General features: G+C 51.4%; 1 protein-coding gene across 3 annotated transcripts; it reads left to right on the top strand.

Moving 5' to 3' along the window:
* Nucleotides 1–343: 343 nt before the first annotated feature.
* D2HGDH (D-2-hydroxyglutarate dehydrogenase) lies at nucleotides 344–26,381 on the top strand. Of its 3 annotated transcripts, none has more exons than XM_084892601.1 (10): nucleotides 344–458; nucleotides 1,785–2,119; nucleotides 6,404–6,461; nucleotides 7,678–7,817; nucleotides 8,647–8,840; nucleotides 10,538–10,706; nucleotides 12,424–12,567; nucleotides 14,813–14,955; nucleotides 17,186–17,351; nucleotides 25,008–26,381. In XM_084892601.1, the coding sequence occupies exons 1-10, from the start codon at nucleotides 421–423 to the stop codon at nucleotides 25,265–25,267; spliced, it is 1,647 nt and encodes a 548-aa protein (XP_084748727.1). In that variant the 5' UTR covers nucleotides 344–420; the 3' UTR covers nucleotides 25,268–26,381. The 3 variants fall into 3 exon arrangements, with proteins under 3 accessions (XP_084748727.1, XP_084748726.1, XP_084748728.1); XM_084892600.1 differs by having other exon boundaries at nucleotides 345–458; nucleotides 1,752–2,119; XM_084892602.1 differs by lacking the exon at nucleotides 1,785–2,119 and having other exon boundaries at nucleotides 391–458.
* The last annotated feature ends 1,067 nt before the right edge of the window (nucleotides 26,382–27,448 follow it).

Below are 27,448 nucleotides of genomic sequence, written 5' to 3'. Positions count from 1 at the left end.
AGGGGCAGGTGGGACTGGAGAAGGCTGATGTCCTGCTGTGGCCTCTCGCAGCCGGTCACGCCCTCGGGCTCCTGGAGAGAGTCCCCTGAGGGCCCGCAGTGGGAGGAGGGAGCGGGCAGTTTCCCTGTGGGGCCCGTCTGGCGGACTGCGGTGGGGCCGGCCTCCGGAGGGGGCGGGAGTGTGCCGAGACCTTTGCTGGGCGGTGCGGAACGCGGGGCGAGGCTGGCGGTCCCCGCAGCGAGGGGTGTACACAGCACCAGGCGCCCGGTCGCCGGAGGCCGCCCTCGGCCTGGGGGCGGGACCTGCGGGATAGGCGGGGCTTGAAGGCGGGGCTTGAGGGGGCGGGGCGGGGCGGGCCGGGAGGGCGGCAGTGCGCAGGCTCAGTCCTGCCGCTCTGTCAACTGCTCTGGTTGCTGGAGGATGGCGACGGCAGCTGCGGCCGGGACGGGGACGCGGACGTGAGTACGCGCGCGCGCGCGGCCGCCAGGGGTCTGCGTGGTGGGGCTGCGGGCTGCGGGGCGGAGCGGCGACCATGTCGCCGACAGCGAGGACAGGGAGCGGGCTCGACCCCGAGCGTGCTGCGTCCACCACGTGACCACGTAGGCTGCGCGCGCCTGGCGGTTCTCGCGGGAAGAGCCTGAGCTCGCTCCGCGTCCTTCCGAGCGCGAGGGCTCGAGGGCTCGAGGGGGCGGGGCCTGTCCTCCCCGCGCGAGCGGCACGCGGGTGCCGTCGCAGGGCACCGAGAGGCCGGCTCATTTCCCCAAGCCACGCCGCGGGCGCCGGCGCAGCCCCAGGTGCCGTCCAGGTGGTCTGAGCGCCACGGGGTCAGTGTGCGAACCGGCTCCACCACGTGGCAGCCAGAGAAGCTACCTAATCCATCCTTTTTTTTTTTTTTTTGATTCTTCACTTAAAATAATTTTATATATATATATATAAATTTTTTTTTTTACTGATTTTTTACAGAAGAGAGGGATAGATAGTTAGAAACATCGATGAGAGAGAATCATCGATCAGCTGCCTCTTACACACCCCCTACTGGGGAGTACCCACAACCAAGGTACATGCCCTTGACCGGAATCGAACCTGGGACCTTTCAGTCCGCAGGCTGACGCTCTAACCACTGAGTTTAACCGGTCTCGGCTGATTCTTCACTTTTTAAACTTGTGGTAACATATACATTAAACATAAAGTTCACCATTTAGCCATTTTTAAGTGTACAGTTTCGTGCCATCTGTCCCTTTCTTTGAATGCCTTGAATCCTGGTCTTGTTCTGAAGGAAGAGGGCTGAAAGGAGGCAGAGATCAGCCACCTGGGGATGGAGAACCGTGAGTCCTCAGGAGGTGAAGGGGGACCACGCCGGGGCAGGAACAAGGCCAGAGCTGCCACCGCTGGCCTCCTGTCCCCTGTCCCTTCCACTCCTCCAGCTGCCTCTCCCTGCATCTTGTCCTCACTTTCCCAACTTCCACCCTTCCTTGGGCAATTACTTCCATATATATGTTATTGAGTTCAGAGAGGAAGGGAGAGAGAGGAACATCAATGATAAGAGAGAATCATTGATGGGCTGCCTCCTGCACACCCTTTACTGGGGATCGAGCCCTCCCCTGGGCATGTGCCCTTGACCACAATCAACCTGGGACCCTTTAGTCCGCAGGCCGATCCTCTGTTCACTGAGCCAAACTAGTTCGGGCAATTATTTCCTTTTCATGGCTCATAGTAGTCCAGGGTTACAGGTCCCATCACTTGCTTTGTAGGGCAAGAGCTATGGTGCCCCGTCTGGCCCCCAGGTGGCCTGTGTGGCTCTTCCAGCGGCGGGTAGCCTGCACTGCTGGAGCCTTCGTGCAGCAGAGGACATGGGCAGGGGCATCCAGAACCCCCTCGTGGGGCAGACTTCGTGGGGTCGCAAGCGTTAGCCCCCTGGTCCTCAGAGGCAGCTCCTCCACGTCCTCCCAAGCCCCCGAGGTGGTGCTGACCTGCGAGCGCTACCCCGTGCGGCGGCTGCCCTTCTCCACGGTGTCTGAGGAAGACCTGGCCGCCTTTGAGCGCATCGTCCCCAGGAGGGTCATCACAGACCCAGAGGAGCTGGAGGCTTCGAATGTGGACTGGCTGAGAACCATGCGCGGTGAGCAAGGACCCCACCCGCCTTTCTTAGGCTGCCGAAAGAGGTGACTTTAAGATGCTCTGAGGACAGAATTTACAGCAGTTTATTGGTGGTTGTCATGAGCACTCTGGCTGTGAGTATAGGCTCTCCTATAAGTCACTCGATGTCCTGACGCCCAGATAATATCAGGGGTGGTGCTTGATCGAGGCCACGTGGCCCTCTAGGTTCCCAAAGCAAACACAGGTGACTATGCTGTCCATTTAGCTTTTATTACTTGCAGTTTTAATCCAAAAGACAAACACATCAGAACACATACACACAAGTATTGGGGGTTAACAAATTGTTCCCCAGTCCAGGCTATTCACAGAGCAGTGTTTACTGGTCATTCGGAGTCACAGAGGCCTCAGTGTCTGGGAGTGGGGTGGGGGTGGGGAGTATATATGTTGCAAGGAAGACTGCTGAACTACCTTGAGACAGCAAGGCCCGGAAATAATCAGTCACCAAGCCAGACACACTAGCTGTCAGCACGGTTCATTCACAGGAGGACAAATAGCAAGTGTCACCTGTTCTTCGTTTCACTTTTTTTTTTTTTAAATATATATTTTATTGATTTTTCACAGAGAGGAAGGGAGATAGAGAGTTAGAAACATCGATGAGAGAGAGTCATCGATCAGCTGCCTCTTGCACACCCTCTATTGGGGATATGCCCGCAACCAAGGTACATGCCCCCGACCGGAATCGAACCCGGGACCCTTCAGTCCCCAAGCCGACGCTCTATCCATTGAGCCAAACCGGTCCCGGCTCACTTTTTAAAAAAATATATATTTTATTGATTTTTAACAGAGAGGAAGGGAGAGAGATAGAGAGCTAGAAACGTCGATGAGAGAGAAACACCGATCAGCTGCCTCTTGCACACCCCCCACCTGGGATGTGCCCGCAAACAAGGTACATGCCCTTGACCAGAAGAACCCAGGTCCCTTCAATCCCCAAGCCGATGCTCCATCCATTGAGCCAAACCGGTTTCGGCTCTTCGTTTCACTTTTATCCTTCTTGTCGAGGGGTCTCCCTTCATCTGTACTTGTTGAATTAGCTTGTAGTCTCTGAGATTAGCCCTCGAATTCCAAATCAAAATATTTGGCACAGTCCACGAAGGTGCTGGGCATGGAAACACCTTTCATGTCCCTCGTGGTTCAGGGTTCTGGTTTAGGGTTCGGGTTCTGGAGAAGGGCTGCATGCAAATTAAAGAGAGACTAGAAGAAATTTAATTTGGTGATATGGGAGGAGGGGCACGTGGGAGGACTGCCTCTAGGCTCTGGCCTTGCTATCCCTTTTATTGAGGCTATGGGATACACCCATTACATTTAAGCAGGTTTTGGGACACACTCATAGCCCTTAGGCAGGTAATAATCAGATTATCATATCAGTAAGGATTTACATGATTATAAGATGGGGAAGTTGCCTCAGTTATTGTCTCAATTAGATAGGGAGTGGTTGGTTCTGACCTTTCAGAGCTTCAAGGTTGACCAGCCTTTTACATCTTTCTATTAGTGAGACAATGATCAGTTCCCGGCACTGGGTCATCGGCACTGGGTCATCGTTATAACTTAAACATGTGTGTTGCCTCCCTTTCCTTGGCAGTCCAGGATTTGGCTGTTGGCCTAGACCCGTGGTCGGCAAACTGTGGCTCGAGAGCCACATGCGGCTCTTTGGCCTCTTGAGTGTGGATCTTCCACAAAATAACACGGCCTGGGCGAGTCTATTTTGAAGAAGTGGCATTAGAAGAAGTTTAAATTTAAAAAATTCAGCTCTCAAAGGAAACTTCAATCATTGTACTGTTGATATTTAGCTCTGTTGACTAATGAGTTTGCCGACCACTGGCCTAAGCTCATATGTGTTCAGATGATAAGGTTCAGACACAAGTTGGGATTAGTTATTAACTCTGTTCTCCACAGTAGTGCATGACACTTCTCATTCAAGGACCAGACAGTCCCCTGGCTGCTCTGAGGCTGTCTGTGTGTTTACTGCTTTCTCCCTCTCAGCTCCTGTGTTGGCTCCTGGAGTCATTGTGACAAACACAGACAGGGCTGAAGAGAACAGAGATGAGATGGGTCCTGCCAATTCTGGAGGCAACAAGGCTGAGATCAGGTGTCTGCGGGACTGCACTCCCTCCCGAGACTCCAGGGAGGGGCCTTCCTTCCTCCCCAACTTCAAGGGGACATCCTGGGCTTGTGACAACATCAGTCCGTCTCTGCCTCTTTCATTACATGGGGCCTAAGAAACAGCCAAACTTGTAGAGAACTTTAAAAAATTTTATTTATTTATTTATTTATTTATTCTAATATATTTTATTGATTTTGTACAGAGAGGAAGGGAGAGAGTTAGAAATATCGATGAGAGAGAGTCATCGATCAGCTGCCTCTTGCACACCCCCTACGGAGGATATGCCCGCAACCAAGGTACATGCCCTTGAACCCGGGTCCCTTCAGTCCCCAAGCTGATGCTCCATACACTGAGCCAAACCCGTTTCGGCTGAAATTTATTTTTATTTTTAAAAATTGGTTTCAGAGAGAAAGGGAGGGGGGAGAGAAAGAGAGAAGCATCAATGAGAGAGAATCATTGATTGGCTGCCTCCTGCATGCCCACTATTGGGGATCAAACCTGAAACCTGGGAATGTGCCCTTCACTGGAATCAAACCTGGAACCCTTCAGTCCGTAGGTCAACGCTCTATCCACTGAGCCAAACCAGCTAGGGCCTGTAGAGAATTTTTATAAGAGCTTATTTAAGCCAAAATGATGACATAAACTTGGGAGCAAGATCTCAAAATGCTCCAGAAAATAACAGTTTTTCAGCCTTTGTGCGTTTGAAATTAAGGAGGGACCATAATGAAGATTACATGAGGGTGGGAGAAAGCAAAGGAGGGATTGAATTACAGGATAGTTAAGATTAGTCTCGCTTGAGGGTGGTTATGTTTATTTCAAAAATGTGTTGATGTAGACTCAAAAGAACAATTGACAGGGCTTGCTTAAGGCAAAGGTAAACCTTTTACTAAAGTTATCGCATGGGGTGTGACTCCCCAGTTAGGAATTCTCTTTTAAATATTTTTATTGATTTCCATTAGTAAAGAGAGGAAAGGAGAGAGAGAGAGAGAGAGAGAGAGAGAGAGAGAGGGAGAGAGAGAGGGAGGGAGGGAGAGAGGGAGAGAGGGAGAGAGGGAGAGAGGGAGAGAGGGAGAGAGAGAAAAGAGAAGAGAAGAGAAGAGAAGATCATTGATTGGCTGCCCCCTGCATGTCCCACACTGGGGATTGAGCCCACAACCTGGGCTTGTGCCGACAAAGAATCGAACCATGACCTCCTGGTTTATAGGTCGAAGATCGAGCTCTGAGCCACACCCACTGGCCTGATCTCGGCTTCGTGAAGAGTTACTGATGTAAGAGGAACTTGCTTGGTGCTCCTCCCGCCTCTGCGGCCTCCACTCATCTAGTCAGAGTTCTTTCAACAAAACAGAGGTACAGAAGGGGGCAGTGGTTAGGGATGCCGACAGACTAGTTCAGGGGTCTCCCACCAGCCACATCTGGACCTCAAATATGGCAGCAAAGAGTTGTAACCAGGGAATACCGTATTTTCTGGCGTATAAGACGACCCCCTAATTTTACAGTTAAAACATAGGTTTAGGCCTATATTCGCTGTATAAGACTATCCCCCACTTCAAAGAAAAGACTTACTTTGCCGTCAAGATCTGCAGGTAATTTTTGTGCAGTTTTGGTCTTTTGCCCCCGATTTTCGGTTGACTTGTAAGAGAAAAATGAACCCATGAGTCCACACTGATATAATTGAATAGCTAAAAACTAAATAAATATGCGAGAGAGAAGGAGGCCCCTCCTTACAGTACAAGGTCAGCTGTTCAATGCAGGATGGGTGAAAATCCCCATTTGGCAACTATCCTAAACTGCTTCCAGCAGGAAAATCAGTTGATGCTAAAGTCCTGGGGTGAACTTGGAGAAACAATAGGGTATCTACATAGTGTCATGCATCTGCCCACAAGATCCTTAGTAACTTGCAGTGGAGAAGCCAGGCAGGGGTCCCTCCCCTCATATCCGACCACCTTCACCATTGCTGCACTCGGGCACCCTCTACTGGCCTCTCCACCTCCTCTCAGTGAGCAGACTGACTGCTCTTGTCCTTGAGGTTTACAGGTGACCGTGGTTGTGCGGGTCATCTCACGGAGGAAGGAGAAAGTGCTTCTGAAGAACCTTCCTTTTCCAGGGAGGTCCCCTTCCCGTGTCTAACGCCCTTTTCTGTCTCAGGCTGCAGCAAGGTGCTGCTGAAGCCCCGGACATCGGAGGAGGTGTCTCACATCCTCAGGTAAGCAGCCCTCCCTGTGGTACGCGAGTAGATTCCTCCTGAGGACACACAAACACAGACCCCAGGAGGCTGGCAGCCTGTGCAGAGCCAGGCCTCAAACCTCAGAACCTTGGGTGTGGAGTGGGAGTGGCTGCAGACTCCAAGGATATGGACCTTTTTTTTAAATATACCTTTTTAAATTTTTTTATATCAATAAACTATTATGTTAATTATAATAAAATTGGAAAACATAGGAAATCCTAAAGAAAAAAATGCATCCGTGGCCAGTTTTTCTATGGTGAGATCATTGCTTCTTCAATTCCTGGTCAAGGGCATGCATCTTGGTTGCAGGTTCCCCAGCGTCAGTAGAGGTGTGTACAGGAGGCAACTGATTGACGTGTCTCTCCCCTTATTTCCCTCCACTCTCTCTAGAAATCAGTGGAAACAATATCCTCAGGTGAGGATTTAAAATAAAAGACAAAAAAAATGCAGCTATGGTTAGTGTGGCTCAGTGGTTAAGAATGTTGGCCTGTGCACTGAGGGTCTGATTGCTGGTCAAGGGCATGTACCTGGGTTGCAGGTTCAATCCCCGTGTTTGGTGGTTGGGTCACATGTGGGAGAAAACCAATCAATGTGTTTCTCACATCAGTGTTTTTTGCCCCCCCCCCCTTTCTCTTCCTCTCTTCCCTTCCTTCCCTCCCTTCTACGCTCTCTCAAAATCAATGGCAAAAATATCCTTGGAAGAGGATTAACAAACAAACAAAAAAGCAAAAGTAACCATTAATTTCACTTCCAGAATTAACACTTGATGACATTTGATTTATGTAGATCTTTTTTACTTCATGTGGTTTTAAATGTTGTCACATTGTATCTAAGACATGGTCATCTTTTTTCCCCTTCCCATTTGGCAAATCCATGGCCATTTCTTGGTGCAAATCATCCTTCCATTTTCGACCTACCTCACAGTTCCCCAAAGTTGCCAGATCATGTCAAGGTGGTCTCGAGTTTCACATTATTATATATTATTGTCTATGTGTGCCTGCTCTCAGAATTCATCGCTAGAGACTGGCGCCTCACAGGGTGGGTTTACTTGATGCATGTGGGCACTCCTGTTACACCAAATACTTTTCCATTGGATTGCCATCGCTGCTCTCAGATGTTGGTCCAGAGCATGTCTCACCGGATGGTGGTGGGTGTGGGGAAGAGGGACCTGATACACCCCCTGTGCTTGTCCCAGGTACTGTCATGAGAAGAACCTGGCCGTGAACACCCAAGGGGGCAACACGGGCCTGGTGGGGGGCAGTGTCCCCGTCTTTGATGAGATCATCCTGTGTACTGCCCTCATGAACCAGGTCATCAGCTTTCAGGACATATCTGGTGAGCCTGGCTGCCTGTTGGTGCCGTCCTCAGCTGCCTGTCATCTGCTGGGGCTGGGCGGTAGGGGCCGTGGGCCCTGGAAGGAAAGGATCCTCTGGACATGTTCTCACTGGGGGTGTTATTTAGTTGGTCACTTAGTGACATATCATGGGCTTGAGGTGAAGGGGATAGACTGTCCCTGTGGCCCCTTTGGACTCAGACATTTTCTGGCCAGGACCACCTTTTGGGCCACATAGCATGAAGGGGCTTCCTGCTCAGGATGCAGCAGCATCATGGTGTAGGCTTCTTGAGTGGGATGTGCGGGCTGGATCATTCTCTGTGGTTATGGTGGGGGCACCTGGACATCCCTGACTTCCACCCACTTGACACCTACAGTACCCCCAACCAAAAATGTGTTGTCACATGTGCCCCGGGGAGCAGATCACCCCTACTTGAGAACCACTGCCTTATAACAACTCTCTCTTTTCTGCTCCCTTCCATAGGGCTGCATACATACATGTATGCATGCATGTGTGAATACATGTGCATGCATGTGTACATGTGCACAAGAGTGCATGTGCACAGTGGGCACACATTTGCATGTGAATGTGCGCAGGTGTATATGTGAGCATGCATGTTTCTTCTCATCTTTGCCTTATGAGTTTTTCCTCTTTTTCACAGTACTCACAGAGATAACTTCCTGGGGAGGGATGGGGCACAAGTTCCTTTTCTGGGTTCTGGGTTGGAACGTGAGGTGGCTGCTTCTTGTGGGTGGGGAGATTTCGCATCACAGGCTCCTCCTGAGTGACCCTGTGCTGAGAGCACAGCGGCAGCTCTGCTTGCTTTGCAGGGATCCTGGTTTGCCAGGCGGGGTGCATTTTGGAGGAGCTGAACCGGTACGTGGAGGAGCGGGACTTCATCATGCCCCTGGATCTGGGAGCGAAGGGCAGCTGCCACATCGGGGGTAACCTGGCAACCAACGCAGGTGGTCTGCGGTTTCTGAGATACGGTTCTTTGCGTGGGACTGTCCTGGGCCTGGAAGTGGTGAGCCGGAGCCATTGCTGTGTGTGCAAGTGCAGTCCAGCTCCCAGGGACACCCGGCCTGGCACCCTGTGTCCAGGTGCCAGTTTCAGGGCTCCTCCAGCCTTTCCCCAGCTGTCAGTGTGCTCACAAGGCCTGGCAGCTCCACACCCTGTGCTTTCGCATTAGCGTTCGTTCCTCTTGCGAAGGCCCACAACTGTGTGGACGCTGGGGTGGTGCCCAGGCTGCCCTCAGGCCCCAGGTGGTGCAGGTGCTCGGGCTCCCACCATCCCGCCCAGGCCGGGGCCTGTGGGTCCCCCAGCACCTGCTCAGGGAGACCCTGCCCTGGCTTCCCGAGGCACTGCTGCGGGGTTCGTGGCTTCTGGGTCCACGTGAGGCGCTCCAGGCGCCCTTCCCTCGAGCAGGTTCCCATGACCCAGTGACGTTCCACCAGTCAGCTTCTAGGTGGGCTGTGTGCAGAGAAGGAGCAAGGTTCTGTTGGCCTTTACTCACGCCATCGCTGGCTGCCCCTCCAGGGGCATTGGTGTCCCTTTTCCTGAACCCTCACTGGCTCCTGCTTAGACACCTCATGGGTTTTTTTTTGTTTTTTTTTTTTTGTTTGTTTGTTTTTAAATATATTTTATTGATGTTTTACAGAGAGGAAGAGAGAGGGATAGAGAGCTAGAAACATCGATGAGAGAGAAACATTGACCAGCTGCCTTTTGCACACCCCCTACCGGGGATGTGCCTGCAAGCAATGTACATGCCCTTGACCGGAATCGAACCTGGGACCTTTCAGTCCGCAATCTGATGCTCTATCCACTGAGCCAAACCGGTTTCAGCTTTTTTTTTTTTTTTTTTTTTAATATATTTTTATTGATTTCAGAGAGAAAGGGAGAGAGAGATAGAAACATCAATGATGAGAGAGAATTATTGACTGGCTACCTCCAGCACGCCACCTTCTGGGGATCGAGCCAGCAACCCGGGTATATGCCCTTGACCAGAATTGAACCTGGGAACTTTCATTCCGCAGGTCGACACTCTATCCACTGAGCCAAACCAGATAGGGCACACCGCATGGCTTTTTAAAGCTTGGAACCTTCCTTCCGGTTACCCAAGGGTGGACTGAACATAAATACCCGCTGGACTTCCATCTGCTAACTTAGAAAGTTTCAATAGCTTTGTTTTCTGGCCAGCTGCACATTATTATTATTATTTTTAAAAAATATATTTTTATTGATTTTAGAGAGGAAGGGAGAGGGAGAGAGAAACATCAACGATGAGAGAGAATCATTGATTAGCTGCTTCCTGCACCCCCCACACTGGGGATCAAACCTGCAACCTGGTCATGTGCCCTGACTGGGAATCGAATCGTGACCTTCTGGTTAATAGGTCGATGCCCAGCCACTGAATCACGCTGGTGGGCTGCACATTATTTTTATTGTAACTCACTTTGTCATATTTATGAGGTGTGTCCTGCTCCACCCTGTTGTACCCCCCCAGCTGTGAATCCTGTTGTAGCAACAGGTGTGGCCCTGTTCCATCTCCAGGGGTGGCTCTGCTTCGGGCCAGCTTCCTTTGAGAACTAGGCCCTGAGCCTCATGGTTGTGGGTGGGGGAATTTCACTCCAGCCAGGGAAGAAAAGTCCTTCCTTTAGACTGATTGTCCCCACCCTGGGGCCCCTGCTTTCCTAGACACCTGTTCCTCTTCTCCCTCGCCAGGTGCTTGCTGATGGCACCATCCTGAACTGCCTCACCTCCCTGCGGAAGGACAACACAGGCTACGACCTGAAGCAGCTCTTCATCGGGTCAGAGGGCACCCTGGGGGTCATTACTGCCGTGTCCATCTTGTGTCCACCCAAGCCCAGGGCTGTGAACGTGGCTTTCCTTGGTAGGTGGAGTGCCTGCTGCCCCCATGGTTTGAGAGAGCGGATGGACAGGGCCCTCACAGGACTCCCCATTTCTCCTGCCTTCTCGCTCTTTCCAAAGGGACCCAGGACCTGGCCTTGGTGTTCAGTCAGGTCTGGAGTCATGCTTGCAGGTTCTGGGCAGAGTAACCTCACTCTGTCACAAAGTCGAGCCTTCTCAGCTCTCTCACCCACTTGTCGTTTATGGAGCATGCACCCATGATTCTGTGTGGGAAACACTGTCATTGGGCATAAGGCCAAGGACACCGATCTTCATTCTGAGGGGTGATCAGATGGATGCCCTTCCCAGCACCTCAGGAAACGCACACGTGACGTCTCCACCCGCCTCCCTTTCCAGCGGACTGGAACACAGCCTTACGCCTGCTTCCCTCAGTCCCTGCCTTCATCTGCTCCCCCCTCCTTTCTCGCCTTCATTCCACTGGGTAGGTGTGTGGTCCCTCTCCTTCTGTCCTCGGTCAGGAGGGATGCAAACCACCAGTCTTCTAGAGGCTTCTGCAGGCCCCTAACATCCAGTGTGGTCAGTTTGTGCATCAGTGTCTTCCCGCTGGGACAGTCAGGATTGTGGGGACATGAGCTGTTTCTTCCCCTCCTGACTTTAAATGTCCCCTCTTATCTGGATTCTTGATCCCATTTGTCTTAATCTCTCAGATCATAATTACCATTATTTTATAAATGTGCCATTTTCCTTCCTCCTCATTCCTTTATCAGACTTCCTGCTGGGCTCATCTCCTTGTAAACACATCGTTGAGCATCCTTTGGGGAACACCCGCTGGCGATGAGTTCTCGCTGTCAGCTTGTCTGAAAATGTCTTAATTTACACTCATTCGCGAGAGACGCGCTCACTAGGCATGCAGGTTCAGGTGGGCACTCGTTTCCTTCTTCCACTGAAAATACTCCACTCCGGGCATCCTCCACGGCTGCTCTGAAGAGGGCTGTCTCTCTCTCTCTCTCTCTCTCTTTGGACCCTGGGTCTTTCGTGGTTTCCAGTATGTTTCTCTAGGTCTCCCTGGCCCAGTGTCTGGTCAGTTGCAGTATTGCCCATTTCCTTTCCTCAAGCTGTGATCACACAAGTGGCATCGTTTGTCTGCCCTCCCATCTCTCACCCTCTTCCATCCTTTCCATCCCGTTCACTGCCTGTGTTGCATTCTAACTGTTTCTTCCGATTTGTTTAGTTCGCTGACGGGTCCTTTTGCTGGTGTCCCCATGCAGCCGCACCCTCAGTGCAGCTTCTGCGGGCCGCTGCAGTCCCAGGCTCTTCTCTCTGGGACACTCTTCTCGGCATCTCTGAGACCTCTGATCCCTGACCTCTCCCCACTGCCATCGCAGCCCTTTCCACCTGCAGCAGTCCACCCGGTCCCTTCTGCCTTCCAGCTAGAGGGTCAGCTCCCCCTGTCCTGGCACCACAGAGACCTCTCAGTGTTCTGTGAATACGTCTTGAGCGAGTGGGGAGGAAACCACGGGCAACCTTGGCGAGCCTTCCCTGTCTTCATCATCTCCGCCACCTGTGATGTCCTTGTTGGCTGACATGTGGCATTTCCCTCAGCAGTGCTTGGGCAGCTCCGAGACGCCGCCTCGCACGCCAGCTGGGAGTTGGGTTGTCAGGCTGCTTTACAGGGGATCTGGGTGGGCTTGGGTGAGGCTCTGGGCTGGCGTGTTCCTGAGGTGCTGTGCCCTGTGCAGGTTGCCCAGGCTTTGCTGAGGTTTTGCAGACTTTCAGCACTTGCAAGAGGATGCTGGGGGAGATCCTGTCGGCGTACGAGTTCATGGATGCTGAGTGCATGCAGCTGGTCAGGCAGCACCTCCACCTCACCAGCCCAGTGCAAGGTACTGACCCCACCCACCGGCCGCTCCTTTTAGGCTGTCTGCACAGGGTGGCTCAGGCTGTCAGGCCATTCTGTGCGAGAGAGGGAGCGGGAAGGAGGATACTGGCCCCTCTGCGGTTGTGGTGTCACCACTATTTGATGAGCATAGGATTCTCATTTACTTTTGTTTTAAATGTGCCCTCGGTTAATTCACTGAATGCAGTCCATTGGGGCATAGCTTTGGGATCTTCAAAACAACCAAGTGCACTTCTCCAGAACCGAGAGATGTACTGTTCCATGACATGCTCACCCTCCGACCTCAGCGAGCAAGTCACAGGTGCTGGGTGTGACTCAGGGCTTTGGAAGGCAATTTGCATTATGAATCTAAAAATATTCAGTTGGAGGTCTTGATGATTTTACTTCTGAGATCCATCCTAAAGAAATTGTTATTTTCTTAGCTGCCCTAATAGAAACCCACAGTTCTGGAGGCTGAATTCCGTTAGGGTTGATTCTGGGTGAGCCCACTTCCTGGTGTGCAGGTGGCCACCTTCTCACTGAGTCTTCACATGGTGGCCAGAGAGAGAGCTCTGGTGACGCCTCCTCCTCTTAGGAGGGCACCTGCTCTGCAGGAACAGAGCCCTGCCCTCTGATCTCATTTAACTTTCTTAAAGGCCTGATCTCCAAATGGTCACATTGGGCCTGGGTTAGGCTTCACCATGGGAATTTGGGGGTGGCGGGACGACAACACAATTCAGTGCATACAATTATTAATATGGGAAGACTCCAATTTTGAATGAGATGCTCTTTTATTATAAAGTAGGAAACAAACGAAATGGCCAGTGGTAAAGAAATAAGACATATACATCTTTTGGGAAGATGGTGGGCCTCTGCGTGAAAGGTGCTGCTGGGGTTCTTGTCCCAGACTTACAGAGTTCAGCATTCTGGAGAAAGGGGCTGCACGTAGATGATTAAGAAGGAGTCCAAAGACTAAAGATAATTTTGAAAGGCATCGGGGGGTCAGAGGATCTTCAGCTGAAGGAGCTAAGGACTCCTACCTTGATCAAGGACCCGTTTTTATTCAACACAATTTGTCCTAAGGCAAGGTGGACATATACAATTCAAAGGGTAAGGTATCAAAGGATATATATATATATATATATATATATATATATATATATATAATTGATTTTTTTACAGAGAGGAAGAGAGAGGGATAGAGTGTTAGAAACATTGATGAGAGAGAATCATCAATCAGCTGCCTCTTGCACACCCCTTATTGGGGATGCGCCTGCAACCAAGGTACATGACCTTGACTGGAATCGAACCCAGGACCTTTCAGTCTGCAGGCCGACGCTCTATCCACTGAGCCAAACCTGTTTCAGCCAAAGGATATTTTATTTTATTTATTTATTTATTTATTTAATATATTTTATTAATATTTTACAGAGAGGAAGAGAGAGGGATAGAGAGTTAGAAACATCGATGAGAGAGAATCATCGATCAGCTGCCTCTTGCACACCACCCACTGGGGATGTGCCCGCAACCAAGGTACATGCCCTTGACTGGAATCGAACCCGGGACCTTTCAGCCCACAGGTCGACGCTCTATCCACTGAGCCAACTGGTTTGGCCCAAAGGATATTTTAGATTGGGAATAGCCTACAGCTGTTCAGTTGTTTGGCCAACAGGAGGCAATAAAATGCCCTGAGCTGTCTGGCAGCAACTATTATCCTATTCAGGTTGTAAGGTGACCAGACATCCCGCTTTTGGCGGGACAGCCCGATTTTTAACAATTTGTCCCGCATCCCTCAGCGTTTTAAAAAAGTACTTTTTTAAAACGACTCGGGACGCAGGACAAATTGTTAAAACTCGGGACGTCTGGTCACCTTTGGTTTGGGGAAAGTGCTGTTGAGCCGTTTCCAACAGGTAAACTATTGTACATATGTGGCTCACCCTTGTTGAGCCTCCCAAGCTTCACCAGCCTTTTGGTAAAACTCTTGTAATTATTACATGCTGGGATTGGTTCTCAGCAGGTCGCATCTCCCTCAGTTGGTAAGAATGCCTCCTGCAAGGAGGCCTTCACAGTGTCACTGGGCTGTTCCTGTGTTTCCAGTGAGTGTGGTTTGTTACAGTGAAAGACCTGCCTAGATTTTAGCCTCAGCAGAGCTCCTGCCCTGCTGGTCCCTGCTCTGGAGGCTCCTGGGCCCAGAGCTTCCTGACGCAGCCTGACCACCCTGCCTCTGCCCATCTTCCTTCTGCCCTCTCCAGAAAGTCCGTTCTATGTCTTGGTCGAGACCTCAGGCTCCAGAATGGAGCACGATGACGAGAAGCTGAGCAGCTTCCTGGAATATGCGTTGGGCTCCGGCCTGGTGACTGACGGGACCCTGGCCACCGATCAGAGGAAAATCAAGGTGTGTGTGCGCTGGCGGCTCTCGTCCTCTCCCAGCCCGGCTCAGCTGGGCGTGTGGAAGGCTCTGTGTCCACTGCGAGTGTAGCTGGTGGCTGTCCCAGCTTTGTAGAAGAACCTCTTTGGAAGCGCACTCTTGGTGTCCAGGTAGAGAACTGCACCGGCTGTGGGAGGGTTAGTGCGATGCTGAGCCAGTTGTGGGGGTGAGACGTTTCCCTAAGGATGACTAGGCACCAAGAGTGACTTGGCCTCTGAGGCCAAGGGAAGGAAGTGGGGGGCCTGACATAGGGGAGCCATTATCACCATGGGGGAGAGGGCTAGGGCAGGGGAGCCATCCTCAACAGCACTGGGCCTTTGTCTCCTTCCCCCCATGGTCTCCTGAGCTGCAGTGTGGAGAGTGGCCAGCAGGGGGCAGGAAATCCACAGGACAGTGGCAGGAATGGGAACCGGGTGGGTCAGATTTGGGGTGAGTGGAGAGTGGGATCTGTTTTCTTTATTTTTTGTTGTTAATCCTCACCAGAGGATATATTTTCCATTGATTATAAGAGAGAGTAGAAAGGAGGGGCGAGGGGGGAGAGAGAGAAAGAGGAGAGAGATCTGTGTGAGAGAGACACGTGGATTGGTTGCTTCCCGCACACACTCTGACCAGGACCCTCTGGTCCTCAGGCTGACGCTCCAACACTGGCCAGGGCTCATTGTCACCTAGTGGCTGGTTACTGACTCTATTTCTTTACTTTATAATTAAACCCTTTTCTCTACAGTTACTTTTATGTTCGTTAGATATTATATATAAGGAGTTATAGCAATACCTGACCCAGGGCCCTGTTGACTGTAGTGGCTGGGCAGTCTTAGCTGCCGCTCTGCCTATAAGTGCCCTCCCTCCCTGTCCCCCGGCCCAGGCCATAAGAGCTGCCTCCATTGGTCTTGCTGCAGAAGACAGGACAGACACCACTGTGGGCCCAGGTGCTCCAGGGGGAGTAGGTCACATGAGCCTCAGAGGTTGGCTGCTATCTCATTGTGGGGAGGCAGGAATACGCTGGTCCTAGCCTGGCAGACTGCTAGCTCCCAGCCCTGTTCTCAGATGGTGGTGGGGATGGGCTGGGCCGGCTTTCCTCCCAGATGGCAGGAGTTGGGGGGCATTAAGACGGGGATGGCTAGGTGTAGGGGCAGTAAGCAAAGGTGGGATGGAAGGGACACCCCAGGAGGCCTACACAGAACATCCCTGAGCTGGTGGGACAGAACAGGTTGGGCAGGAAGAGCAGTCTTGTGGCGGTGCACTGGCAGTGAAGGTGAATGGAGCTGAGCGGAGCCTGCAGGCAGAAGTGTGGGTGTGACAGCTGTGCAGCAAGTGAGGTTTGATCCCGGCCCTGGTCAGAGTGTGTCTGCGAGGCAAACAAAAAATACCCTCTGGGGTCCCCATGGCTGTGGCATCTCTGCGGGGACATTGCCGGGTTCTGGGTATGTGAGGGCCAGGCCAGTAGGACCTGCTGAAAGTCAGGGCACGGATGACCTGTGTGGCCATAACAATCGATGAGAGAATTGGGGAAATCTTTATTTTTAGAGGTGCTCATGGTACTGTGCTTATGTTAGAAACAAAAGGAGTGTCCTTACCTAGTAGAAATTTCTCAGTGATGTTTCCTGAAATGGTGGGGTGTGTGGGGGCAGGGCCCAGGTGGGACAATAGGGCCCAGTGGTGGCACAGCACACTGTCTCTGCTCCCTCGTGATGGCTTCAAATGCCCACAGTGACCAGTTAACTGAACAAGTAAACCACAGCTGGGCTTGTGTGAAAGGGCAGCACTATTGTATGATAACAAGCTCCCCCAGAAGCCACCCCCAGGCCCTGCACCCCCCACTGTCCCTGCTCCAGCCACCAGCACCCCTATCCCACCCGTGCCCCATGTGTCCCCAGGCGGCCCAGGGCCCATCCTCTGGGGCCTTCCCAGCCCCTTGCCTTCAGGCAGCCCCAACTAGTCATGCCCACGCTATCACCCAGACCTACAGGACATGCTATAGTGCCATTGCCCGTCCCGTTCCGAAGGGGGCTCAGTGCCTCAGTCGCTGGCACTCAGTGCTGTCGTGGGGCTGCGTCTGGGACGTTGTCGCACATGGAAGCCCCATGCCCGCCACACAGAGCAGTGTCCCCCCCAAAGCAGCTGCAGCTGTCATGCCCATCGCTGTGGACACCCGCTGCAGACAGGTGTGGACTTGGCCTGTTTCTTCCTGTCCCCCCAGATGCTGTGGGCCCTTCGGGAGAGGATCACGGAGGCGCTGGGCCGGGACGGTTATGTGTACAAGTATGACGTTTCTTTGCCCGTGGACAGGCTCTACGACCTTGTGACCGACATGCGTGCCCGCCTTGGCTCAAAGGCCAAGCACGTGGTGGGCTATGGCCACCTGGGTGAGTAGAGCTGGGCAGGTGGACCGTGGTTAACTATGGGCTAGCTCAGCGCCACGTCCATGCTCTGAACAGTGATGGAGAAAACCTGGGGTTGAGAGATTCCTAACCGTTTTTCTGAGTCTTTTAGGTGTTTGGGAGAAGAGTGACACTGGCTGTGGGGAGCTCCTGGGTGCACGGTAGGACATGGGCCATAAACCCAGAGTCAGCAGGTCTGCGATCCCTGACCACACCGCATCCCACTGTCTCATGTGGGCTGGAGGTCCCCAGTGAGGGCAGCAGGGACTGGTTAGGAGACAGCACAGGACAGTTGGGGGACTTGAGTCAGTGTGAAGCATCGGGAAGGAGGGGTAACTTCAGCTACATGGAAAGTGAATAATCCTGTTCCTCAAACAGCCTTCAGGGGAATGATGGCTGGCAAAGCTTGGATCTCGCAACTAGTGTTTGGGGAGGGGGCGGGAGGTGGGCACAGGGTCACTGCAGTAACCTGAGGGAGCCTGTTTTCCCCTGGGAACTTGGACTCCAGAGTGGGTGAGTCCTCTCCAGAGTTGTGGTCACAGTGAACTGAGGGCTTTCCCTCTGTGAAACAGGAGCAAATGTTTGGTTTGTTGGTGCTTCTCTGTGATAGTCAGGGATCAAAGGGCATTAAGCCTTCCTGACTGATGGGGCCATATTACTAGGATGGGTTTGCTTGGCTATGGTCCTTCCGGTATCTTGACTCCATTTATTTAATGATACATGAGATATTTTTATTTTATTGATTTTTAAAAACATATTTTATTGATTTTTTACAGAGAGGAAGAGAGAGGGAGTTAGAAACATCGATGAGAGAGAAACATCGACCAGCTGCCTCCTGCACAACCCCTACTGGGAATGTGCCTGCAACCAATGTACATGCCCTTGACCGGAATCGAACCCGGGACCCTTCTGTCCGCAGACTGACGCTCTATCCACTGAGCCAAACCGGTTTCGGCATACATGGGATATTTTTAGGGTGATGTTGGCCTGCCAGGATCCTTGGTTCTATCTGTGTTGATGTTGGGGTAGCGGCCCCTTTCCCAGCTCTGGAAGTCTGTGCACGGTGGAGTTTTCTCTTTGAGTGTGTGGAGAACTTGCCAATGAAGATAAGTGGCCGGAAGTTAGTGTTTGGGGGGCAACTGCAGACCAGTTTCCTGAATGTCTGCGGGTTACTCCAGCTTGCCTTTTCCTCTGAACTGGTCCTGACAAATTTTCTTTCTAAGAATTTGTCCATTTATTCTAGAACTTCAGATATATTAGCATAACAGTGTTCACGATATTCTCATGTTTCCTTGTGTGGTATCAGCATGGTCAGGGAAGTACTCAGCCAGGCAGTAGCTGTCACTCAGCCACAGTGACTCCGGGTCCATGTGTCATCATAAGCAAAGCATGGCTTCCTTTGGACTTCAGTGCGGAGTGTCCATGCATGTGATGCTTGGGGGCCACTTGCTGGGACTCTGTTTCCTGGGACTCTGCTGCTGGCATGCCCCTGCCCTGCCCTTCTGCAGCCCTGACCTCAACCCTAGGCTCCCAGAAGGCCTGGCGGAAGGTGACTCCAGGTCACTGGCTCCAGGGCAGCTCCGTCTCAGCAGCTAGGTGCCCCAGCATTTGTGCGGAGGTCCCACAGTTGTTGTTGTTGTTATATATATTATTGATTTATTACATAGAGGAAGGGAGACGGATAGAGTCAGAAACATCAATGAGAGAGAAACATTGATCAGCCGCCTCCTGCACACCTCCCACTGGGGATGTGCCCGCAACCAAGGTACATGCCCTTGACCAGAATCGAACCTGAGACCCTTGAGTCCGCAGGCCGATGCTCTATCCACTGAGCCAAACCAGTTTTGGCCAGTTTTTTTTTTTTTTTTTTTTTTTATTGATTTCAGAGGAAGGAAGAGGGAAAGAGAGATAGAAACATAAATGATGAGAGAATCATTGATCATCTACCTCCTGCACATCCCCTACTTGAAATCAAGTCTGCAAAAATGGGCATGTGTCCTTGACCAGAATCGAACCTGGGACCCTTTAGTCTGCAGGCTGATGATCTATCCACTGAGCCAACTGGTTAGGGCTGTCCCACAGATTTGATGGCACTTTCATTATTTTTATTATTATTTTTATTATTTTTTAAATTTTATTTAATTTTATTTATTTTATTTTTTTAGATAAATTTTTATTGTTCATATTATTACAAATATTCTTCTTTTTCCCCCCCACTCCATTGCTCTCCTCCACCAGGTTCCCACCCCACCCTCTGCCCTTTCCCCACCCCCCATTGTCCTCATCCATAGGTGCACAGTTTATGTTCAGTCTCTTCCCACATCCCCATCTCCCTCTTTCCCCGAGAATCGTCAGTTCACTCCCCTTCCATACCTCTGATTCTATTATATTCAACAGTTAATATTGTTCATCAGATTTTTTTTTTAATTTCCTTGGTTTTTAGATTCACTTGTTGATAGTTACGTATTTGTTGTTCATAATTTTTATCTTTATTTACTTTCTCTTCCAAAAGAACCCCCTTCAGCAATTCATATAATTCTGGTTTGGTGGTGTGAACTCCTTTAGCTTTTTTTTTATTGGTGAAGCTCTTTATCTGGCCTTCGATTCTGAGTGATAGCTTTGCTGGGTAGATTATTTTTGGCTGTAGGTTCTTAGTATTCATCACCTTGAATATTTCTTGCCATTCCCGTCTGGCCTACATGGTTTCTATTGAGAAATCAGCTGACAATCATATAGGTGCTCCTTTATAGGTAACTACCTGCTTTGCTCTTGCTGCTTTTAGTATTCTCTCTTTGTCTTTTGCTCTTGGAATTTTAATTATGATGTGCCTTGGTGTGGTCCTCTTTGGATTCCTTTTGTTTGGAGTTCTCTGCACTTCCTGGACTTGTAAATCTATTTCTTTCACCAGGTTGGGGAAGTTTTCTGTCACTATTTCTTTCAGTACGTTTTCGATATCTTGCTCTCTCTCATCTTCTGGAACCCCCATAATTCTGATGTTGGTTCGCTTGAAGTTGTCCCAGAGGTTTCTTACATTATCTTCAATTTTCTGGATTCTCTTGCCTTCTTGCTTCTGCGGAGGAGTGTCTTCTGGCTCTTTATGTTCCAAATCTTTGACTTGATTCTTGCGATCTTCCATTCTGTTTTTAGGACTCTGTATAATATTTTTTATTTCAGACAATGTATTCTTTATTTCTTGTTGATCCCTTATTATTTCTTGTTGATTCCTTATTAATCCTAGTTGATCGTTTTTCATATCCTCATAGGTCTTATCGACCTTTTCTAGGAAATTCTTGAACCCAGCACAGTCCGGAGCCTCTGTCTCCTTCCCACCAGGGCAATCTAGCAGCAGAGTCAAAAGTCCATCCTCTGAGCACAATGTGTGCACCTCCGGAGGCTCTGCCCTTCGCCGCTCCTCTGGGATTCCGCCTCACAGCCCCATCTCCCTCTGTTTGAGCCTGGGTCCCCAGGGTCTGGCCTAGTACTGGGGTTCAGCGCTGTCGGGTCTGGGGTTCAGCACAGTCAGAGCTTTTATCTTCTTCCTGCTAGGGAACGCCAGCCAGGCACTCGGCCTCCCTCCTCTCCGGCTCCGTCCTCTCCGCGCGTGCCCCGTGTCTCCGTACCTTAGGCTTTTACAGCTCCTCCGCTCTTCCTTCTGGTTTTCTCCTTGCTTCTCGTTGTAGAATTTCCAGTCATTCAACTTTTCTGTAGTTCTGGGTAATGTCCATTTTATATTTTAGTTGTATTTTATTGAAATTGTTGTGTGTGGCTGCGGCTAGGTGTTTACCTGTGCAGCCATCTTGGATTCTCTCACTTTCATTATCTTTAGTTCTAAATATTTTTTCATCTCCATTGCCATTTCTTTTTTGACCCATGGGTTAGGCAGAAATGTGTTTTTTTCTTCTTCTTTTTTTCAGAAATGTGTTTTTAAATTCACAAACATATGGGAATTTTCTAGTTATTTTAAAAATTGTTGCCGAAACCGGTTTGGCTCAGTGGATAGAGCGTCGGCCTGCGGACTGAAAGGTCCCGGGTTCGATTCCGGTCAAGGGCATGTACATTGGTTGCGGGCACATCCCCAGTCGGGGGTGGGCAAGAGGCAGCTAGTCGATGTTTCTCTCTCATCTTTCTCAGTCGATGTTTCTAACTCTCTATCCCTCTCAATTCCTCTCTGTGTAAAATCAATAAAAAATATATTTAAAAAAAAAAATTGTTGACTTGCTTTTAATTGCACTGGAGCCAGAGAACTGGGCCTGTGTCACACTGAAACCAGTCAGCGGCCCAGTAGGCCCAGCGTGCGGTCTGGTTCCATAGCTGTGATGACTACTTGGAGAGAGCTGCCCTCTGAAGTCCTGTTTTCCCAGATCCACAGAAAAGTGCTCATGTGGAATTTAATCCTCCACATCCTGCTGGCTGTAAAAGCATCAATCCCTGGGTGACAGGATAATCTGTCTCTCTTTAGAGCTGTCAGTTTGGAAGATAGGAAATTAGAACTGTTCTTTCATTTCTGCTAAATGAATCTTTTTATCTTCAGAGTTTCATTTGCCATGGAGTCTCCTTTGTTTGATGTTCTACAGGAGCATTAGCTACCCTCTATTTGCCTGACATACTGGTTTTCCTCCTGTGACTTTCAGCTGTTTTCTGTCCATGACTTACATAGGTGACTTGAGGACAGCATGGAGCTCGGGTTTCTTCTTCATCACTGGCAGGTCACTGTCCTTAAACTAAAGCGTTTGGTTTGTGTTGGGCAGGGAAGGCTCAACTTCTCCCCCTACCCTCCTAGAGACTTTGGGGCCCTGGAAATAAGACCCATAAGACACAGAGTACAAGAAATAAACAAATTCACTAACTGGTGCATCACACACACACACACACACACACACACACACACACACGCACACGCACACAGGGCTCAGCGATGAGGAGCTCAAAGGAGCTCAGGACATGGGCATCTCATCGGAGAAGTCACAGAGGAAGGATGAGGACTTGGAGCTTCTCAGACAGCAAACCGTGGGAAGGTCAATAACTACCTGGGGAAGTGGACCGCCAGCTGTTACGTGAATTCCTCTCCTGCGTCTCAGGCTGATCAGGGCCCAGCTTTTCTGACAATGGTCTCCATCCTTTCTGGTAGAGGGAGGGGCAACGGGACACCTTTACACAGATGTCCTGCTTTAGGTGAAAGGCGGGCCAGATTATCACCCGCCTGTTCGTACACGTCTCTGCAGTAGATCTCAGTCCAGCCTTGTGTTTCAGCCCACGTGGCCATGCTGTTGCTGGTATTTGTGTCGTCAGTGTTGGTCCAGACCTGGGTAAACCTCTAGTCCTGCTTTGTCTGCTTTCATAGCCTCCGTCTGGGTCTCATCTTTTAGAATTTCCTACTAAGGACATATTTGCCTGAAAAGTTATTAATTTTGTTTTGAAATGGATTTCAGCAATTTGGGTTTGACAAGTTCTCTTCTCTCTGTAGCATGAGTTGTCACTGGGAATTTAGCTGCCAGGGCAGGTGTCTCATGGAAAGGAGTCTGTTTTTCCTTTTTTGTTCCTTTTATGACCGTGTGTCCTCTGGTTCATCTGGGTGACAGCGTGTGTCCTGTCGGGTCTGCCCTTGTGTCTTCAGGCGCTGTTCTCTCTCATCCTGTTTCCCCAGCTCTGTTTCTGGAACTGCAGCCCAGTGCTCGAGGTCTCCTCCGCCACCACTGATGGCAGGTTCCTATGATGTGGGCCTCAGTTCTTGCCACATTCAGAGCATTTTGCCATCTTGCAGGTCACGAGTCTCGCTTTGCTGTGTGCTGTGTTCTGTTAAACCTGTTCACTGAGTCGTGTGCTTCAGCCATTACTCTATTTTTTCTAATGCGTTTTTACTGATTTTTTTAAGACAGAAAGGAATGGAGAGGGATAGAAAGATAGAAACATCAGTGAGAGAGAAATATCAGTTGGCCGCCTCCCACACACCCACACTCGGGGTTTGAGCCCACCACCCAGGCATGTGTCCTGACCAGTAATCAAACCTTGACTTCTTGGTTCCTGAGATGATGCTCAACCAATAGAGCCACACCAGCCGGGCAGTGTTTTGTATTTTTTTAACTTCTTTATTTCTTTAAACATATGAAGCATTTACATTCTGTTTCTGGAAATGGCCGGATGGCGAGTCTCTGTGGTCAGATTCTGCTGCCCTGGCCCTGGGTGGCTTTGTTTTGTGTGGATGTAATTTGTGGCCTGGGGCTCATATGCCTTAGTTCTTTGCTTGTGGAAACGTTGAGGCCAGGGTTGGAGTTGATTTGCTCGTTTGTGCAGGGGGTGGGTGCAGACCTAGGCTGCCCAGCCTGAACCTCCCGAATGTTCTGAGCTCAGTGTCTGTGGACCACCAGGTAGTGTGAACTTGGGTTGTAAACTCTGCGCTGGTTGACGGTCGTGAATATCCAGGTGTTAGTGGCGGTGGGTTCCCTCGGCAAAGAAAGCCCATGGTGGCATTTTTAGTTGCCTTTGCCCAGCGGGTGTCAGTGGGGACCATTTTTGGTTGGAGTGGGTTCCTGCTATACACCCCACATTTGAAACATGGAGAGAGAGGTATAAGAAGCTCAAGGTCACTGGGTCAGAGGGTGCATGCCTGCCCGCCATTGCTCCGGGTGTTGCCCTAGATTTGCTGTGCTTTTTCCTGCCTTTGGGAGTGCCTTCATCTGGCCTCCAAGGCTCCCTGCCCCTCAGGATAGCAACCCTCAGTGGTCCTGGCTCAGTGTCTGTTCAGTCCTTCTACTTTCCTGACTGCTGACTATGGCCATGGGGCCTCTTCTCTGTCTGTTTGCACTGGCTCCAGGGCATGCTGGTCACATCCAATGCTTCCTGGGTGTTATCTCTCATGTCTCCCAAGGCCAGCACAATTCCTGCCCCCCAGGCCCTTTGCAGCCCCCCCCCCCCCCCATCAATGGTAACTCCACTGTCTGCTCTCATGGCCCCACTGGGTGCAGGGACACCCCAGGCTCCCTCCAGCCAGCTCACAGCCCCAGCCAGCTCATGGGTTGTATTGACTTGGGTTAATCTCATGTCTCTTGTCGTTGCTTTGGGACCCCGAGAGAGGGTACATGTGTGCGGTGAGCCCGGCTACCCCTAGGGCCAGAGTCAGCATGTGTTTGGACAGTTCTGGAAAGCCAGGGCCCAAGGGGTCTCATTGAGGGCAACAGGGGGCCAAGTGGACCTGAGAGGAGGCAGGTGGGATCCAGGACTTTGTTTGTGGTGGGCGTTGGCTGGGCAGCCTCAGAGGAGGCATCCCGGAGGTGGGGGAGGCGCCCATGGTGTTCTTGGAGGTGTCTGGTGGGGATGGATCATACCGGTGTTGGAGATGTAAGTCTGGTGACAGCCATCAGTGTGATCAGACTCCAGGGCTCTCAGTTGGGAGCCCATGGAAGATATTGAGCTGATGGAGGAAGGAGCAGGTCGGGGAGAACTGGGGAGAGAAGTGAACAAAAGCCAAGGGAGCTGGGGCCCCTTGAAGAGGCTGCTTCTGTCCCTGTAGGTCAGGGACTGGTGGCTTGAAGGGCTGGAACCAGACAGGGCAGGGAGGGGCTCTTTGGCAGGGGCTTAAGAAGTGGAGAGGTCAGGGCTCTGGGGGCCCTGCCCAGCCTGACCTATGGTTTCCTGTCCCTCCAGGGGATGGCAACCTGCACCTCAACGTAACAGCAGAGGCCTTCAGCCCGTCGCTGCTGGGTGACCTGGAGCCCTACGTGTACGAGTGGACAGCGGGACAGCGGGGCAGCGTCAGTGCAGAGCACGGTGTCGGCTTCAAGAAGCAGGGTGTCCTTGGCTACAGCAAGCCGCCTGAGGCCCTGCAGCTCATGCAGCAGCTCAAGGCTCTCCTGGATCCACAGGGCATCCTGAACCCCTACAAGACGTTGCCCACCCGGGCCTGACGAGGCATCGGGATCAGCAGGAGTGGCCGTGGTCCAGTCCTAGTTTTGCCCATTGGGATGGGTGCGCAGGACTGGCGTGGGATCAGGCCTCCATCCCATGGAGCTCCGTGGGCGGAGGGGTTGGGAGCTGGCTCTGAGGATCTGGGACTCACTCTAGGACAGGATTCCTCCCGTGGCTCCACAGGTTACGTGGTGTGAGCAGAGAGGAGAGAGCGGCTTCGTGCTGCCCTGGTCACTCTGCCTGGCCTATAAGTCGACACCTCATGTCCTTGCACAGGTGGGGAGTGGGGTCTCCTGCCAGCACGTCCTGGATGGGCCGGTGTATGAACGGATCTTCTGCCCACTCAGAAATAGACCAGGTGGCACCAGCCTTGCTTGAGAGCTGAAGTCCTGGGAGGAGCATTGTGGTCCTGCCCCCCTCATTCCCCGACCCCTGGCCCAAGCTTTGCAAGCCACGCGGTCGGGGCAGTGGTGAGCAACTCCGTGTGAACAGCCCGGAGCACTGTCCCTCCAGGGCTCTGACCACCAGAGCCTGGTTCACCAGGTGCTTTACCGGGACGCTGAGCCCTGGAATGGATCCTTTCCCTCGACAGTTGTCAAGAGCTCAGGCGTTCATTTCTCACACTTGGTGGTCTTCTGTGACGAGTCCGCGCAGATGGGCCATGCTGCTAGGAAGCCCCCTCGGGCACACGTACTGGTGCATGCCACTACACACAGTCCTGTTGTCTCTGCTGACCTGTGGGCCCGGGCAGCTGCTAGGGCTGTGGAGACGGTCTAGGAAGTGGGGCACGTTCTCTCCTGGTTGTTGTGAACTTCCAGTAAAAACAGAATTATTCAGGGCACTGTCCTTGCTTTTGTTACTAGAGAAATAAGCACCGAATACAGAGAGGCCAGGCCTGACCACCTCTGGGGGTGGCTCCCCTTCCCTAGACGCTGTCCTGCCCGAGCCCCGGCCCCCGCCCCACCCTGAGGCTTAGAGCCCTGTCTCATGGGGCCCTCGTGGCTTAGGTTCAGGTGGTTTTCCCACCATCATGTATGCAAAGACTTTCAATAATAGTTTTGTGACTAAGCAAGTTTATTTTGGAGAATTAAAATAATGCATGAAACATTAAAAGGCCAAGAGTTTTGAGGTATTTTCTGTTGAGTAGCAGCAGGGCTCTGCAGAGATGACCCACGGATTCTGGGAGCAGGTGTTGGAGGATCCTCCATCTCCCTGGGACACATGCTGGACCCCAAATGTCAAAATGTGAAGTGCTCTGCAGTTCACTCCTGGGGTCGCCCTACAGAATCCACCTGTGCACAGGTATGTACATGTATGCAATACATGCACACATGCACAGATACTGTACACAGACACGGTTCACACAGGCCCACATAACACACATATACACATACCACATACACACAGGCTGTCCCCAGGACATGCGCAGAGCACTGTCTGTACCTGGCGTCCATTGCTGGACAGGTGGGAGTTGGCCTTTTAGACCTGCCTCTGAGACCCCCAGACAGAAGGACAGCAAGAAGAGGGGAGAAGGGGACAGCCACCTGCCCCCAAGAGAGAACATTGGCTTGAGGAAGCTGGTTGCACACAGGACCTTCCGGTGTGGAAATCAACTGGGCTCCCTTGGGGAGGGCGCCTGGCTGTCGGAGTAGGAAGATTATTTTTTGTAATTTTTGGATGCCTTGCACGTTTTTTTTTGTTTTGTTTTGTGTTTTTTTTTTTTTACTAAGTGCATGTATACTTTAGAAACAAAACAGGACAAACCAGGTGACAAACTGATTCAGAGATCTGGGTCGGGGGAGCCATTTGCCTCCTACATGCCCCCCCCCCCCCCCCCCCCCCCCCCCCGGGATGAAGCCTGAAGCCTGGGCCCAGGCCTGTGTTTTGACCAGACATCTGACTGGCGGGGCAGAGGAATCTCAACTGTTTGCAGCCTTGTTTCATCCTTCAGTTTCCCCAGGTCTGTAAGCAAACTTATCTATGCTTAGTAGGGTGGATGATTATAAAACAACGGTGGCTATGTCAATACGTTTCCGCCCCGCTACCTTTCCACACACCCAGAAAATCCTGTTGGAACCAACAGGGAAATCTGACTAAAGAGCCGGATGCCGCTGCAGACCTGCTGAGCCAAGGGCGCATGCCCTTGGGGAACTCACTCCCAGTGGCCCTGAATGTCACCG

The sequence above is a fragment of the Pipistrellus hanaki genome (genome assembly GCF_964339955.1).
Source record: "Pipistrellus hanaki genome assembly, chromosome: 8".
NCBI classification, from domain to species: Eukaryota; Metazoa; Chordata; class Mammalia; order Chiroptera; family Vespertilionidae; genus Pipistrellus; species Pipistrellus hanaki.
The sequence above is the reverse complement of the archived record's forward strand: the minus strand, read 5'-3'. Positions and strand labels throughout refer to the sequence as shown.

Bases quoted from the DNA above. Each gene is read 5' to 3' on its own strand.
- D2HGDH (XM_084892600.1), top strand. From the start codon at position 421: ATGGCGACGGCAGCTGCGGCCGGGACGGGGACGCGGAC. The intron at 7,818-8,646 runs GTGAGCCTGGCT...CTTGCTTTGCAG, and splicing joins CAGCTTTCAGGACATATCTG to GGATCCTGGTTTGCCAGGCG. The intron at 17,352-25,007 runs GTGAGTAGAGCT...CTGTCCCTCCAG, and splicing joins GGTGGGCTATGGCCACCTGG to GGGATGGCAACCTGCACCTC.